General features: G+C 42.4%; 1 protein-coding gene across 3 annotated transcripts in view; it reads left to right on the forward strand.

The window, feature by feature from the left end:
- rapgef5b (Rap guanine nucleotide exchange factor (GEF) 5b) overlaps positions 1 to 15,327 on the forward strand; it is a 72,327-nt gene that overhangs the window by 29,521 nt on the left and 27,479 nt on the right. For 2 of the 3 annotated variants that reach the window (XM_064347976.1, XM_064347968.1), the window contains exons 8-9: positions 93 to 163; positions 4,783 to 4,908. In XM_064347976.1, coding sequence (XP_064204046.1) covers positions 93 to 163; positions 4,783 to 4,908 — 197 coding nt within the window. The remainder of the gene's footprint in view (positions 1 to 92; positions 164 to 4,782; positions 4,909 to 15,327) is intronic. The other variant, XM_064347984.1, reaches the window with a different exon arrangement.

The following is a 15,327-nucleotide window of genomic DNA, read 5'->3' on the forward strand; positions in this document are numbered from 1 at the left end:
ACAAACCCAGTCTGTATCGAGGGGGGGGTGAAGGTATGTTGGTATGGGCTTTGAATGCGTGTGATTGACATTCTCTTGCTGTCTCATCGCAGTGGCAGAAGAGGACAGAGCTGAGCCTGAGGAGGCTAGAGAGAAGAAAGCACAGAGTCCCGCCGAAGACAAGGTAACTTGGGAGAACACTACACTGCCCCCTGTGAACACTACACTGCCGCAGCAAGGAAGCTGGGCGCTCTGTTCAGTGTACTGTCCATCAGGGCTTCCCCAGACTACGTTCCCACCCCTGTCCCGGTCTGGTTTTCGCTCAGACCGGAATCGCAGTTTCCCTGGTGTAATGAGCTGTTGTTAATTGATCTCTAGTCCCAGTGAGCCATTTACAATGATCTGCCCTGAAGCCAAGTTATATCAGAATCAGACGTGTGAGCTCTGAAGAATGAATGTCCGATATATATTCAAGGACTCCGCAATCAATTGCGTCGGTCCTTGAGAAGTAATGCATTCCATTTTTCCGGGCTTTGCTCTGCAGAAACCCTTTGGAAAGATGGGTATATTAAGCAAATCTTTCAACTGATAGATAGGTGAAGTCACACCGCAGTTCTGAGGATTGAAATTATGGACACATGGTCGCTGAAGCTAAACACCTGCCTGTGGAAATGGGGTTTGCAGACAGATATCAATGACACCTCCAGGCTGATGAAATCAGTTTAAATATATCTGAAGCACAAGTTTTTGTTAACCAGACTATGACTGCTAAAGTTATTGCACAAACCCAGCATGCACAGGACCTACAGCAGTTCTGGTAGCTCTGTTAGACTACTTATTCATATTTCACATTTTGCAGTACACAAGAGTAAGATGCACAATGTGAATTTGGTCCCAGCATTCTCCTATTTTATTAAATACAAAGCTCATGTTTGTTTGTACTAGCTAGCTGGGCTTAACAGTAGCACTGGAACATAGTGTAATTTTTTTTTTTAGGTTTATTTTTGTACATCTCCGTTAGTTTACAAAGAATCAAGAAGTGATTGTCTTGAAATGAATCACAGTCAAACAAAACGAAAGGAGAAAGCCATGGTGAGAAATTTGTTTTGTTATTTCTAATAGTTCTCACTGTGGTGACTGTTCTGTACCCATGGACCTCAAATGAGGAGGGGTATTTTAGGCTGTTATTTTCGCACAGTTAGGGGGGAGTCTTTTATATTATTATAAATTAGGTGCCATGTCTTCAGTCCCTTCTCATTACAGCGTGTGAAATGAAAGCGGTGAATAAGATCATCTGAAGCCACATCATATCAAACTACCCTTAGTGTTTGTGGCAGAGTGATCACAGGCCACACAAGCATCCAAGGGAGAGACAAATTGCTTCCATGTGGGTGTTAGTGAGTGTGTGTGTGCGCGCTCGTACACTTCTGCGTGTGTACTGCCTTCAGTGGCTTTGAAATGTGATGTACATCTTTGTTTACTAGCCACTGCACAACAACATTTTTGTTGCATCAGTCTAAAGCATTGAGGAATTTATGTCTACACTTATGAATTGCTTTTAAAATTAATCATGTGAAGACAATTTAAAGATGTAGATATTGCCAATGCAAATCTGAGAGCGTTCTTGTAATGTGAGATACATTTGTGGGATTTATGGCCTTGCAACTATATTTGCGAAGCAATTGGCCATATTGCTGTACCTACAAATATCTAATTGATAAATTCACTTTTTGCCAGTGTCATACAGGTCAGTATTATAGTGTAACTGGGGTACTGGGACTCATGCATGTTTTTTCTCATCTCAGTCATTGAACTCTTGCTCTTTCAAAACTACATGTTGGTTTCATGGCGATTTACCTAACCAGGTCCATTCAGCTTTCTGGGACAGCCTGTAGGTTGTGTCTGTGCAGTGCAGTAAATCTACCCACCGTAACCACTTTCTCTGTTTTTCTGTTCAGTTCATTATTTCTTTAGATTTTTTTCTTTGGTGTTGTGTAACAGGTGTGTGGAATCTTTGTTCCTATTAAAAGGTATAATGATTTGAATCAAAATGGGAATGCTATTTAAGGAGATGAAAGGCAATGTATATAGTTTCAAAACAAAAAAAACTCCCATATTTTATGTTCTCAATTATTTTAACATTATTTTTAACAAGTATCTGTGTTAAAAGGAACCTATGGCTGTTCTAATACATTTTAAATTAAATTACCGTTATTTATGAATATTTTTGGAGCAAAGTGATTGGTAGCTTTTATATCCACACAGTATGTTGCATTGAACCCTCATAAGAAATGCTGTTGTGAAGGGTAGAGGAAGCTCTGCACAGTAGAAGAAACAGAGAGGGTGGGACTGTGTGGAGCTCTTGATATCATCAATGTTTTCACAGGAAATGTGAGGCATTTGGGGCAGGGGGGGCTGGTGGAGGGGGGCTGGTGGTAGGGTTTTGAAGTGGACGGGTGAATGTTTGCAGGCCACAAGTTGCATAACGGTCTCCTTTTCCCAAACCGTGACTGTTAGCATAGCCAGAGATACATGCTGAGCTGTAGGAAAGATCCCACTTAACAGCCTGTGCTTTTCTGCAGGACAGCTCAGCTTGCTTACCAGTGTGTTTGTTTTAGTAGCAGAAATAGCTTTGTTTTTAATCTCCTGCCGCTGGGAGCTGGCTGATGTTCTGACATCGTGGAGTTGGGCTGAAAGTTGGCTTGTTGAAAAGCCGCTGGGCTCCAGTGTAGTTTGTTCACCTGCACTGTGGGCTGAAGGGCTTGTTTTTGGGCTAGCAAGCCGATTTAGCCTGGCTTGCAGTTAGTCAAACCGCTAGACAAAATAGTTCCATTTGTATTATGCTGGTTAAAGCAGACTGATTGGCCTGTTTATTCTGGTTGCTTCACAGACACAAAATTGTCCTTGCTGTAGATTAGCTGATATCATGCTGCACTATCCAGGATTTCTGTGGAGTTAAAACCCCTATGAAACAATATACTTCCATATATACGCTTGTATTTCTGGAACATTTATGACTGGAAACTATGACTTAGAAGGAATTCTTTCACATATCTATCCTAGATGCACACATAAATGGTCCTCCTAGATTTATAGGCCCCCTACACACATGCACTGGTCAGAGAGAGGTCAGAGTGCTGAGTCAGCTACAGTGCAGCGCCCCTGGAGCTGATTCTGGGTTCAGTGCCTTGCTCAAGGGCACTTGGGCTGTGTTTGTGGGCACTGTGGATGTACTGTGACACCAGCCACCATCCAGCTGCTAGCTCACAACTTAATACACGCTCCTGGCCATCCCGGGGACTGAACCTGCCAACCTTTCAGTTGTTATTCGGCCTCTATCTCTGCCTCACAAAAGTTTACCATTTGTGAGGTAGAGATAACGGTTTCAGATTGTCACTTAAATACACATGAATGTACACTGAACTCCGGAAATACTTTCAAGCCACTCTCATTGTGGAATGCAACAGTGAAGAAAATGGCTTTTTTACAAAGTTATTTTAAGCAGGGCTGTTTGAGATGTATGCAATGCGTCACAGTTAAATTCCATTTTATCCTTCTCTCTCTGAAAAATTGAGTTTTTGGCTTGCTGTGTGGAAGTCGTCTAGAGCAGTCATTTATGTTTAGTCACATATTGCTCTCTCATAAATGTATGAAGAATCTAAATATGTGCTTTACAGAATAACTTGTTGGCTAATTTGATCGAGTAACATCTTTGATTACATGTGCACTGTATTTATGACATTCTATCCAATCTAAGGATTGAAAAAAACTTTTTTTTCAGCAGAATTCCAAAAAGCCCTTTTATTGCATATTTATTAGCTAAAATTAATCACAAAGCAATATATCTGTATCAACTTGGCTTCTGACTTAATTATAAGTGTTGCCTAGTTATCCTCACTTTTGAGTGGCAAGACGACCTTGGCCAGTGGTAACGGTAGTGAAAACTCAGTAATGCACCTGTTCATGTGAAAGTAGCCTGCGTTGTGTGTGTGGTATTTTCTTTCCTGCCGAATCAGCCCCACAATTGTAGGTTTTTTCATGTGGTGCCGTTGAATGATTTATCGCTCTCTCAGACCTTAGGGTATGCTGGTCTGGCCAATGAAAATATATAATTTACAGGAAAAAACAACAACAACAATGGCCAGCCAGCCTCTGACGACAGCAGAGTAGTGTGAGTTACCCCGGCCCCCCATATCTCTGTCTGCTAACTTACAAACTGCCCCTGATAGCGGAACACAGCAGACTCTCTGGGCCCGCCACAACCCAAAAACCACCCCCCCCCCCTCGTAAACACACACACACTCTCACCCCTCCCGGCCTCCTCCCCTCTCTTTCCTGTTCCCAGGAGCTCGTGGAACTCCCCTGGTGGGGCTGAAGTGGCTGTCAGGCGTTTCCTAGTCCTTTCCTATGACCCCCCCCGCCCCTTCCCCCGATGATGGAGAGCGAGAGAGAGAGAGAGAGAGCAGAGGAGATCCACACAACCTCTCACTGTACACCAAACTTTCACTCCGAACAGGTCTTCAGTCTCAGCTCATTCTGTTGAACTGTGGAAGAGGTCACATACACACACTCCTATACACGCAGATTGAACCAGGGAGGACAGACTCTAACACACAGTTTGGACCAGGGAGGCCAGACTCTAACACGCAGTTTGGAGACGCTGTGGTTCTTGATACTCTGCTTATTGAGAGAAGGGGAGCGCTGTGATTTTCGTTACCCCATCCGCCCCCTGCCCGCAACTTTTTCACCATGTCCTGGGACTGCGGACTGAGGTACATGTTCTCTCTGCCCCCCGCGCTGCAGCAGGGGGGCGTGTGCACCCTGCACGACAAGGAGGAGATGACCCGACTCGAGATGGTCCAGAGGCTCGCCAAGGACGGCTGCCGCTTTCTTCAGACCCAGAACAGCAAGGCCCTGGACCGAGCAGAGGTGAGTGAGCCCTGGGCTTAGCTACCTTCTGCAAGTGTCATTGTGATGCTGAAGACTTCTCTACACAGTGCGCCTTCTCTACACAGTGAAGTTCTTATCTTTGGTAAAGCGTTTGTCTCATCTGTGGTGAAGTTTTTATGCTGATGCCACTGGTGAAATGGCCAAGCGTAGTTGGTAACTGAAGAGCTAGCTGCACACATGGGGCTGCTGTGTGGAACTTATTCAGTAGGCAGAATAATTAGAACTGTTTTGCCACAGTGGAGGTGCTCCAGGAACATTTCAAAGCCCTGCTCTCCATTTCATGAAAAAGTCTTTCTCGTTGCAGTAAATATATATTATGTCTTTATATTTTATCACTAGAACCATGCTATGAATTTGAGTGATGTGCCTGCCTTCTTGATGCATTTTTAAAAATGATTATCCTGGATTTCTCTGCTGTGGTAGAGTATTCACTGTGAAATGCAAAGTTAAAGCTTTCTGCAGATGGTCATTTTTATCATTCTCTGTGTTTTTTTTACCCCCCCCGGTTTAAGTTTGGCCCCATGTGTGCAAATTGAAATGTGTGTTGGTGGCAAGTGCCTGGAGAATTGCGTGTCTTCATTTGGCCATATTACTACTAATTTTAGCAGTGTGCCATTGTAGCGTGCGTGGTTAGCAAAGCTGTGTGTTTTATCAGGATTGCCGATATTAGCAGTGAAGCTGCACTCTGCTTATTTTTCATGTTTAGGCTGTTGTTGGCTGTCAGGAAAATGTTTGGCTGTCAGGTCTTCAGACAAAACACAACTGGATAGAATACCTAGCTGATGAATGCTACGGTGTTTTATTTTGCATTGGCTTGGTGGTGTTAATTGAATCCTGAGGCCACCGTATTGTAACACAGTGGTGGATCATTTTTTGTATGCGATGATTAATTATCCCTTTGCCTTATGATGTCCAGGCAGTTTTGAATCCTTGGCGAGAATTTCAATCCTTTGAAATTGGCGAGCCCTTTTTTTTTTAGCACTGTACCGATCATGGCAGAACTTAGACAGTTATTTTCAACCTGGTGAACCCTGCACTTTCAGCACCCTCTCCATACCAAGCATTTCAGACTGCTTAAATCAGCTCTTTATTAAAACTGCACGTACCCTGCAGCTGTTGAGTATTCATCTGCATGCCTGATGATGCATGCCTGATGATGCTGTGTACTATGTGCAATAAGACAAGTGTAGTTAACACCTGCATGAAGCTCATGTATCGACATGCACACTGTTAACAAGTCTAGGCACATTTGTGAATAGTTATTATTTGATTGCCTCATCTCAGGGCTCAGGCTGTTTCATTTATAATGGCCTACATGCTTTTGAACACTTGTCCCTATAAAAACATATGTGTGGTGTGATGTATTTTTAAGTGATGAGTCATACGTGAATGCACTTTAATGACATCAAGAAGCAAATCCTGACTATGTTCAGTTGAATGGTACATCTTATGTTTGATCTAGTCTACATGTTGACTAGTTACGGGTTGTGCTTAATACTTAATAATTGGCCAGCAAGATATTTTTTGCTTGTTGGTTTTGCAGTGATACTTTTTGTTGTGTCCACTCAAGAGGTCTGACCCGCCCATCCCCAGAGAAAACAAGTTCAACAATGGTTCATTCAGCTTTTGTCGCATATCTTTCAGTTACCTATTGAAATTCATATTTCAATGGCTGACATTTGGTTTTGACTAAACAACTCAGGCCAAGGCTGAAAATAAATGGTGAAATTAATATTTTCCAAAAGTCATAAGAATGTCATTGAATACAGTCAAAGATAACATGCCGTATCCTGGTGTATAACACACTGAACAGTGTGTTACAAACAAATAGCAAATACATACAATATATTATTTTATTATCACTCTTGTTTAAAGAGAAAGTAGATTGTCACCTCAGATCTCTGTAACTGAATACCCTAATGTGAATCTATCCTCAGAACCATGGTAGTTTATGTATTTGTAATGCAGCTGTTACATTTGCCCATTAGGTACTCCCAGTAACCACAGTTACCTGAATACACCTTGGCCACTGCTGCTCTTAGCTTTGAATTCGATTTTGTATCGATGCAGACTCCTAAATTGGGAGACAGTGTAGTTTAGTGGTTAAGAAACAACATTTGCGACTAGAAGGTTTGTAGGTGAGAAGCTGCACAGACTCATTGAGCAAGGTATTATGTCTAATTTGTAGTGTCTCAGTAATGTTCAGCTGTATAAATGTATATAAAATCTTCAGTAAATTGTGTTCTTTCTGGGTGATTCTAGCAGTTCACTCTCTCATTCAGTGGCCTGTGATTTGCGGCTTCAGAACTGCTGCTGATTGATTGCTCACAGAGGGCTCAGATTTTCCCTTCCTGCAGGCTGTGTGTGGTACAGAGACAATAGCAGGAAGGGTTGACCAGAACGGCGCTAGGCATGGCTAGCATTTCGGCTGTCGTCATATCAAGATGTTGACGTAGTTTTTATTTTACTGCCTCAGGTTGTTGACCTTTACTCCTGCAGCCGTACCGCACGGCCATATTCACTGTCTCTTCACTGCCCACCGGAGCAAGGAGTTCCACAGCATCAGCGATAAAATCATATGCCATTGTTTCACAAAATGCCACGTTCTTTTTCAGGTGTGTTAGGTAAAGTGGTGCTCGGCATGTCTTTGTGCTGCACCCTGGGATTGGATCTTTGTTTTTTAATGTTTACATAAATCCAATCTCTCTGGAAAAACACTTTTAGCTTTTAAATTGTTAAAATGATGACACTAGGATGAATAAATGTATGCAATTACTGTCAGCGTATTAATCATTTAGATTGTATTCAATAATTCAGAAGTTTCCAGAAAGGTATAACCATGTAAGTTATTTTATGATACAGCTGGTATAGGTTTAAATGTTATTTTATTCTATGGAATTATTTGTGTGTGCTCTACAGATAGCTTCTTTCAAGTGTTGACATGTTTTCACGTACACTTGTACTTAATATTATGGTGACTGTCACTATATTTGTGTCAATTTGCTGTAACATTGCAGTGATATTTGCGGCAACTAGGCTAGCATTCATCTGTAATTGCTGAAGAAATTTCAACCGAGAGACTGCTTAAGGTTGTCTCAGAGCTACGGTAACGAGGCACAGCTTTGACGCAGGCAAGCCCACGCAAGCAGAACACCATGCGGCTTAGGAACAGCACACGTTTCCTGGCCCACTCGCCCTGGCACCCTCCTTTCCGTCGGGTTCAGAACCCCGAGTCCGCTCACTTTCCCAGGGCTGGGGGAGAATGGAGCGGGGCGGCGTGTGAGAGGCACAGAGCGGCGCAGTCAGGAAGCAGGGTGAGGTAATGCCTGTTTATGGAGCCCCTGCGATGGAGGGGAAGGCTGTGGGGAACCGTCTACGGGAAACGTGCGCTATCGTTTTCTTTTTCCAAGAAAGGTTTTTTTCCCCCCCTCTTTAGCTCCATAGCCTTTCTGTGAACAGGATAGAGTGGACCACGGAGAAGGATGCAGATATGCACGTATCCACAATAGCTGATAAAAGCTTGGGCGCATAGACCGCGATCATACATCATGTGACTCGTGCTAGGTATTTATAGAAAAGACGATTTGTATCTCAGGAATCAATTATATATGAGTGGAAAAATTCTAAATGTACAAGAGCATGGAGTAATGAAGAATTAAACAGGCAGCCCCTCTCCATTATGGAGAAGTTTGTGTCCCTGTAATGGACAGCAGAAGGATGGAGTCCCCCACACCCGCCACCCCCCCCATACCCACCTCCTCCCAAGGCCACAGCAGTCAGAGTCACCTTCAGCAGGTCTCACATGAGATTCTCCTGAAGACACTTAAATCATGTGTAGTGCAATATGAACCCTTTGCTATCCTGTTTTTTTTTTTTGCATATGACCTTTATTATATCACTTAGGTGCAAAACAAGGTGTAACACTTTGTGTAATCTAACCTTAGTTAAATGTTATGTTTGCTCCCCTAGTTACGGTGCTTGTCATTACAGAGCAGAAAACCGCGGGAGCTCTGCAGTTTAGCCTGCCAGACAACACCGCATTCCAGCGACTGCTCCAGAGCTCGTTATGTAACTCGCACCTCGTAAATCTCACTTAAGGGTCGCAGATGCCCAACTTGTATGTTTTTCCCCCATCTTATCGTATTTTCTCTTAAGTAAGTGTTGTAAAGTTACTTGTTACCAAAAGAATTCTGAACTGCAGCAAGTGCTCGGACTTGGCAGTCTGGATACATGTGTGTTGACTTTGGCTAGCCTTCAGAAGTGTCGTTTTAACAGCCAGGACGATTGCTATCATATATGCTGTTGAAATGCTATTTTCCACAGCCTCCATTTCCCGACTCTGTTGATTTAAGTTTTTCCAAAAAAATAAAATTACATAACTGTAATTTGGATTCAGCCAAGGTTCGTATGTCAGCCATTGTTTTTCTGGGGGTTTTATTTGGTGGGGGGTGGGGGGGGGCGAACTGGCAGCCATCTGATCTCACAGAAGATAGGAATGGCGGCAAATGTTTATCATTTAATCTAATTAGACTAAACATTAACATTAAAATATTGCTTCTTCTTTTTGAGGTTTGCGGTCAAGCATATTGTTTTCAGAATTCTAATGCCTTATTGGATAACCATGCATCAGAACTAATGCATGAGCAATTTGCTCAGGGGATTTCTTCTGTTATTTCAGCAGTTTAGTTTGTTTAGAGGTTCTTCAGAATAATGCTCCACCCATGTTTTCCTATGGGGACAGGGAGTTTACCGGTTAAGACTTTGCGTACAAAACAGAAGCGCGTGGGTGTGAAGTGGTCTTTGGGGACATGCTCTTTACAACACACAGTAGCTCTCTTACTCACTGACTGGCTCGTCCAAAGACAGCAATAAACTTAGTTTTACCGCTAGATGGTGAAACGGCACGAATATGGGAATCCATCAGAGTTCTTTAAGGGAAAGGAGCATCATTATGTAACATGACCTTAACATGCCGTGACATCCAAACGATGCTGTTGTGTCATCCCTCAGACATATGTGGACTCCCTGCATACTTGGTAGGGATGAGGAACTCAGTATTTACACACAAGATGTCTGTGATGCTTCACGGCTGAGGTTTTCCAGATGCCCGAGGTCTCTTGGAACGTTCCATGCCTGGCTTGTGTGAGCTGGTCCAGCCTCGAGTGCAGGAATGCTGAAAATGTCTAGCGCTCAAGACACATCCAGAGGTCAGAACACCGTTTACATATGAAGGTCAAATGCATTTTATTGGACCTGGCCCAAGAGCTTGACGAATTTCTGTGGTATGGCGTGTTTTTGTTGGGAGCTTTCCGCAGTCACGTCAAGCACTTAAACTGGGACATTTTGTACCAAGTGTTCCCTGCCGTTAGTGGTAGGGACCCCAGGGCTTACGCCTGAAGAGCTGCATTGGTGGCCATAGAGGGTAGTGAATCTGTGGAACAACAGGCATTAGACCCATAATTCATTTGGTGTAAAGGACTTTTTCCTCTTCTGTGTTTTTAGCCCTCTGCCTTTGAGATGGGGCAGCTTCGAACTTCTACAGCATGCATTCCGTACTGGATAGCTCAAAATGAGAAATATGATTTTTCTACCATCTTTATTTTAAGTTTAAATCTTTGTAAACTGGAAATGTTGGATAAAGGGAAAGTTGGTCCCCCATGGTTCTTTCAAGTCTTTCATGCAAGACATATCTTGTAACTTTGAGATTGTGTGTTGTTTCATTGAGCAATGAGAATACACTTTAGCGGCATTTACAGTAAAAGAATAATGAGGAATGTATGAATATTTCATTATCAAATCTTCCACAGGAGCATGAGATTTTTGATTTCAGAACCTCAGTGCTTTTCATCTACAAATGCATTTACCCTAGGTACACACTCATTCGTATTCATATTGACAGTGATTTGAACAGAACATTAATGATGTTAGCTGTAACATGCTAATAATTAATCATCTACTGAACCTCAGAGCCACGTGCACTTCGAAGTGCATTCAGTTGTGCACTGAAGTTTAATCTCCATATGGACTATGGTAGCTGCAGAGGGATGCGGGTGGCCATTCATTTTATAGAACTATGTCAAGTCAAGCCCTTGTAAATTCTGTCGTATATCCATGAACCTTTTAAGTATACACCTGCTATGCTGTAGAATAGTGTACTTGAGTAAAGGTATTAATTTTAAGATGATTGTTTTTATAAAGAATTTTAAATCTCACATTCAGTTTTTCATATTTAGAAATGCATGTAACATATGGTTTAAAGATTCAAGTACTGTCAATGAAATTTGAGAACTTCTTTGAGATATGCTGGTAATGATTTTTCTCTACTGCTTTTAACAACTGTTCTAAATTTAAGTTTGTAAATTCAAAAACGAACGCACTTTGAGCTTTCGTAAACGTACTATATAAATTTAATGATTCATTCATTCATTCATTCATTCATTCATTCACCTGCTTAGACACATTGTATGCATACAACAACTTTGTAGTGTTCAAAGTAGTACCATTGGGATTTGCCTGATGATATTTTGCAGGTAAATTGTTCAAGGTAATATATTCAAATTACCATCAGTTAAGGTGTAGCATGATCTGACGTGCAGTGAAAAGAAAGGAAACTTGTAGCTGATGGTTGAAGTCACTCTTGGTGTCGAGCCTGGTGTCCCTGATGGGAATGAGGAGGTGGTTGTTGTTTCCTGCAGTGTAGATATTTTTACACCGGATCTCCAGACAGCCAATGCTTGTGTGCCTCCACTCAGGAAAGCCTGACCCCAGGAAGAGCTTGTTGATGTGAACATCATCTGTTAAGCAGTGCAGTACTGGCCATGTGTTAGCCTTTTATTTTACATCATTCTCTCTCCTCTAAAGCATCTTTTCTCCATCTCCATTCTCGCAACTTTGCATTCTGTGTGTTCTGCTGCCTTATTGTATTGCTGAAATTCATACCTGATTTAATAAAATGGATCAATAGCAGCACTCTCAAACTAATGTTGCCTATGCCTTCCACAGCATGTGGTAAAATGATACTCTGTCAACAATATAAAATGATGATGTCATAGTTAGTGAATCGCTGTAAAGTCTGTCTGCTCATCGTGTATTTATGTTGTTTACTCAGTGGCCACTCTATTAGTTACACCTGCTCCTTAAGGCAAATAGCCTGCTTCTGCCATCAGCAAGACATGTGGCTGGAACTCTGTATATAAAGCATTCAGATATGGTGAAGTGGTTTAGTTTTTTGTTCAACCAAACATTGGAATGGGCGATTTAAGAGCCTTTGACAATGGTATGATTGTTGGCGCCAGATGTGGTACTGGCAGTATCTCAGAAACTGCCACCCTCATGGGTTTTTCATGTACTGCAGTCTCTAGAGTTTTACTGAGAATGGTGTGATAAATAAACATCCAGTGATTGGCAGTTCTGTTGGTGAAAACACCTCGTTAATGACAGAGGCCACTCTCTTTGAAAATTGTACTGGAACGGCTGTGGTAAAGCACCATGCTGAAGGTCCATCTGAGTTTCGCCTCCTGGGACAAAATAGGACATGAATGCTTACATTGTGTAAGGTATCTTTATTCATACTCTTATGCATATCAAAGTGCTTAAATTCTTCTGTTTTTTTCATCACTCACACTGGCAGTTTTCTATTCATTGACATTGCTTAATGCCACTTCTGGAGGTGCACACACCTGGGACCCAACACCAACATGTTCTGCATTTCCCTTTGTGACCAGGAAATCAGAATCTTTGAAAGTGTCCAGCACATCAATATGCATTTTGAAAGTCATTTTGACCACAAATATGATCAACTTAGTTTGACCAGTTTTCACCTTGTTATAGTGACTGACTGATTGAATAGTCACATTAAATGAATATATTGTGCAGCCAGATTTGCCATTAAGAGACCATTAAGTCATGAAAAATGAACCCCAAAAATGCAAGCCCTATAAATTTCATACAAGATGCTTATTGCCTGTCAGGTTTTACAATGGAAAAATAATGAAAGCTAATTGGTATCGTGTCAAATTCCATGTTGTGAAAAGGGCATCTAATTGTCACTTTCATTAAGCTGGAGCTATTCTTGATGACTGTACATAAATCTGAAGACCCTTCACTTTGGTTGAAGTAGAAAAAGCAAAAAAAAGCAAAAAATAAAATAAGGTCATATGACCTTCTGTTCAGGAAGTGTTTCATAACAGGAAAGTGTTCTAGAACACTGCAGTCAGATTCTTGGAAGCTGGTAGAGCACATTATTCAACTGCTCTTCTTTTCACCTTCCTCTCATGTCATGTCTTATGATGGAGAGGATATGAGAAGGCTTTATCCAAGAGCCACACCTAGGTGGCAAACAAAAATGCTGTCCGTTATGGGAGTGTACTGGATGAAAGGGTCACCATGGAGATTTTTCAGTTAACGATTCTCATTAGGACACTGGGAAAATCTATCCTGTATGCCTCCAACAGCGAATCTTACATCACATCTCAGTTACCTAGTTGTTTTATGATAGGGCTAAACTCTTGTTTGCTATTGACCTGAATCTTTTGGCGTGGTAGTGCGGTTAGGAGTGATTCTGGGTTGTTGTGCATTTGTTTTGCACCTATATGAATAGACAGATTGGAAGATTGGTGTATAATGCCGTACCTATGATCCCTTCTGTTTGCTTTGGGGGAGGCCCTCAGACAGCTGCAGAATTCAGTGGCAGTCTACTGTGCATCTCATATATGTGCCGGCTGTGAGATGCTTCACAGCAGAAGCAATTAGTCAGGCAGACTGCAGCTGGCTCCTCATCGTAACCATGAAAAATTACAGGTGCAGAGACTAGCACAGGGACCTGCAGAGACTAGCACAGAGACCTACAGAGACTAGCACAGAGACCTACATAAACTAGCTCAGAGACCTACAGAGACTTACAGAGACTAGCTCAGAGACCTACAGAGACTAGCACAGAGACCTACAGAGACTAGCTCAGAGACCTATAGAGACTAGCACAGAGACTTACAGAGACTAGCTCAGAGACCTGCAGAGACTAGCACAGAGACCTACAGAGACTAGCACAGAGACCTACAGAGACTAGCACAGAGACCTGCAGAGAATAGCACAGAGACTTACAGAGACTAGCTCAGAGACCTACAGAGACTAGCATATAGACCTACAGAGACCTACAGAGACTAGCACAGAGACCTACAGAGACCTACAGGGACTAGCACAGAGACCTGCAGGGACTAGCACAGAGACCTACATAGACTAGCACAGAGACCTGCAGTAGTGCAGTGGGAGTGCACTCTACATAGTCTTCAACAGATGCAGCTGAGAAAACACTATAACAAGCTAGTGGACATTTATTGTCTATTTTTGCAGCAGTTCTTTATACCTGACATCAGTGGGTCAACCATTTAAATTACAGAATAATAAAAACAGCAACTGTACATGTTACTCCATGAGCTGCCACAAACACTTTATTGTGCAGTATAATGCATATAAACATTTTTAAAGGTTCTTGAAGGTGCTTTCATCATTCGTGCATATTTTCTAGTGTGATTTTTATGTGCACAGCATGGCTCATATCCAGGCGCCTGCGACTCGTCACTGTGGATGATTTGCAGCAGCAGTACGTCCTCAGGATGGTGGCCTATTCATACATTCATGAGGTGTAAATTCATAGAGTTTCCCTAATGAAGCTCGGGCCTCTCTTCACTGGCTGACAGTAGAGAGCACCTATATCACCACCTGTCACCTCAGGAGTACATCTGGACCTGTCTCTAAATCCGATACACATCTGAGGATGCCGTCGATGCATGTTTAATGTAAAAGTGATTGCGACTGGAAATTATTCTTATTATTATTATTATTATTATTATATAAGAAAGGAAAGCTGTGTTGAACCAACAGTGATATATTAGAACATGCTTTTTGCTCCCCGTTCTCTTAGTCTGGCTTCTGGTTCACATGAAGGACAAATCCATGTTGAGCCAACAGTGAACTGGTGCGTTTCAATCCCTGTTCAACAAAAAGCCTCCTCATTACGCCCCCCGCAGTCAGGGGTGTGCAGTTGCCCTCGGGCCTCTGGTCAGACACAGGCACCTCGCTGCTTGGTGTAATTATCCCAGCTACGCTCCAGCAGCATTGTTTTGGTCCTGGCTCCTTTGGGAGTAACCTTTTCCAGCCGAAATCTCCTTTTTAATGCCCTCTCCGTGGGTGTCCCGACCAGCTCCGAGATCAGTCTCTCATAATGCTGAATTTCTCTGTTTCATTAGACAACTACTGCTACACGGGCATCATTGTCCAGATGGAAGAAAACAACTGTACTGCAGCATAGCACAATGATGAATTTATAAACGTTACGATACATTATGGAGTTTCCAATACAGCCGTGTACGGCTTTAAATCTCACCTGTGGGAGAAAAACGT

This window comes from Anguilla rostrata, chromosome 1, assembly GCF_018555375.3.
Source record: "Anguilla rostrata isolate EN2019 chromosome 1, ASM1855537v3, whole genome shotgun sequence".
Lineage (NCBI taxonomy): Eukaryota > Metazoa > Chordata > Actinopteri > Anguilliformes > Anguillidae > Anguilla > Anguilla rostrata.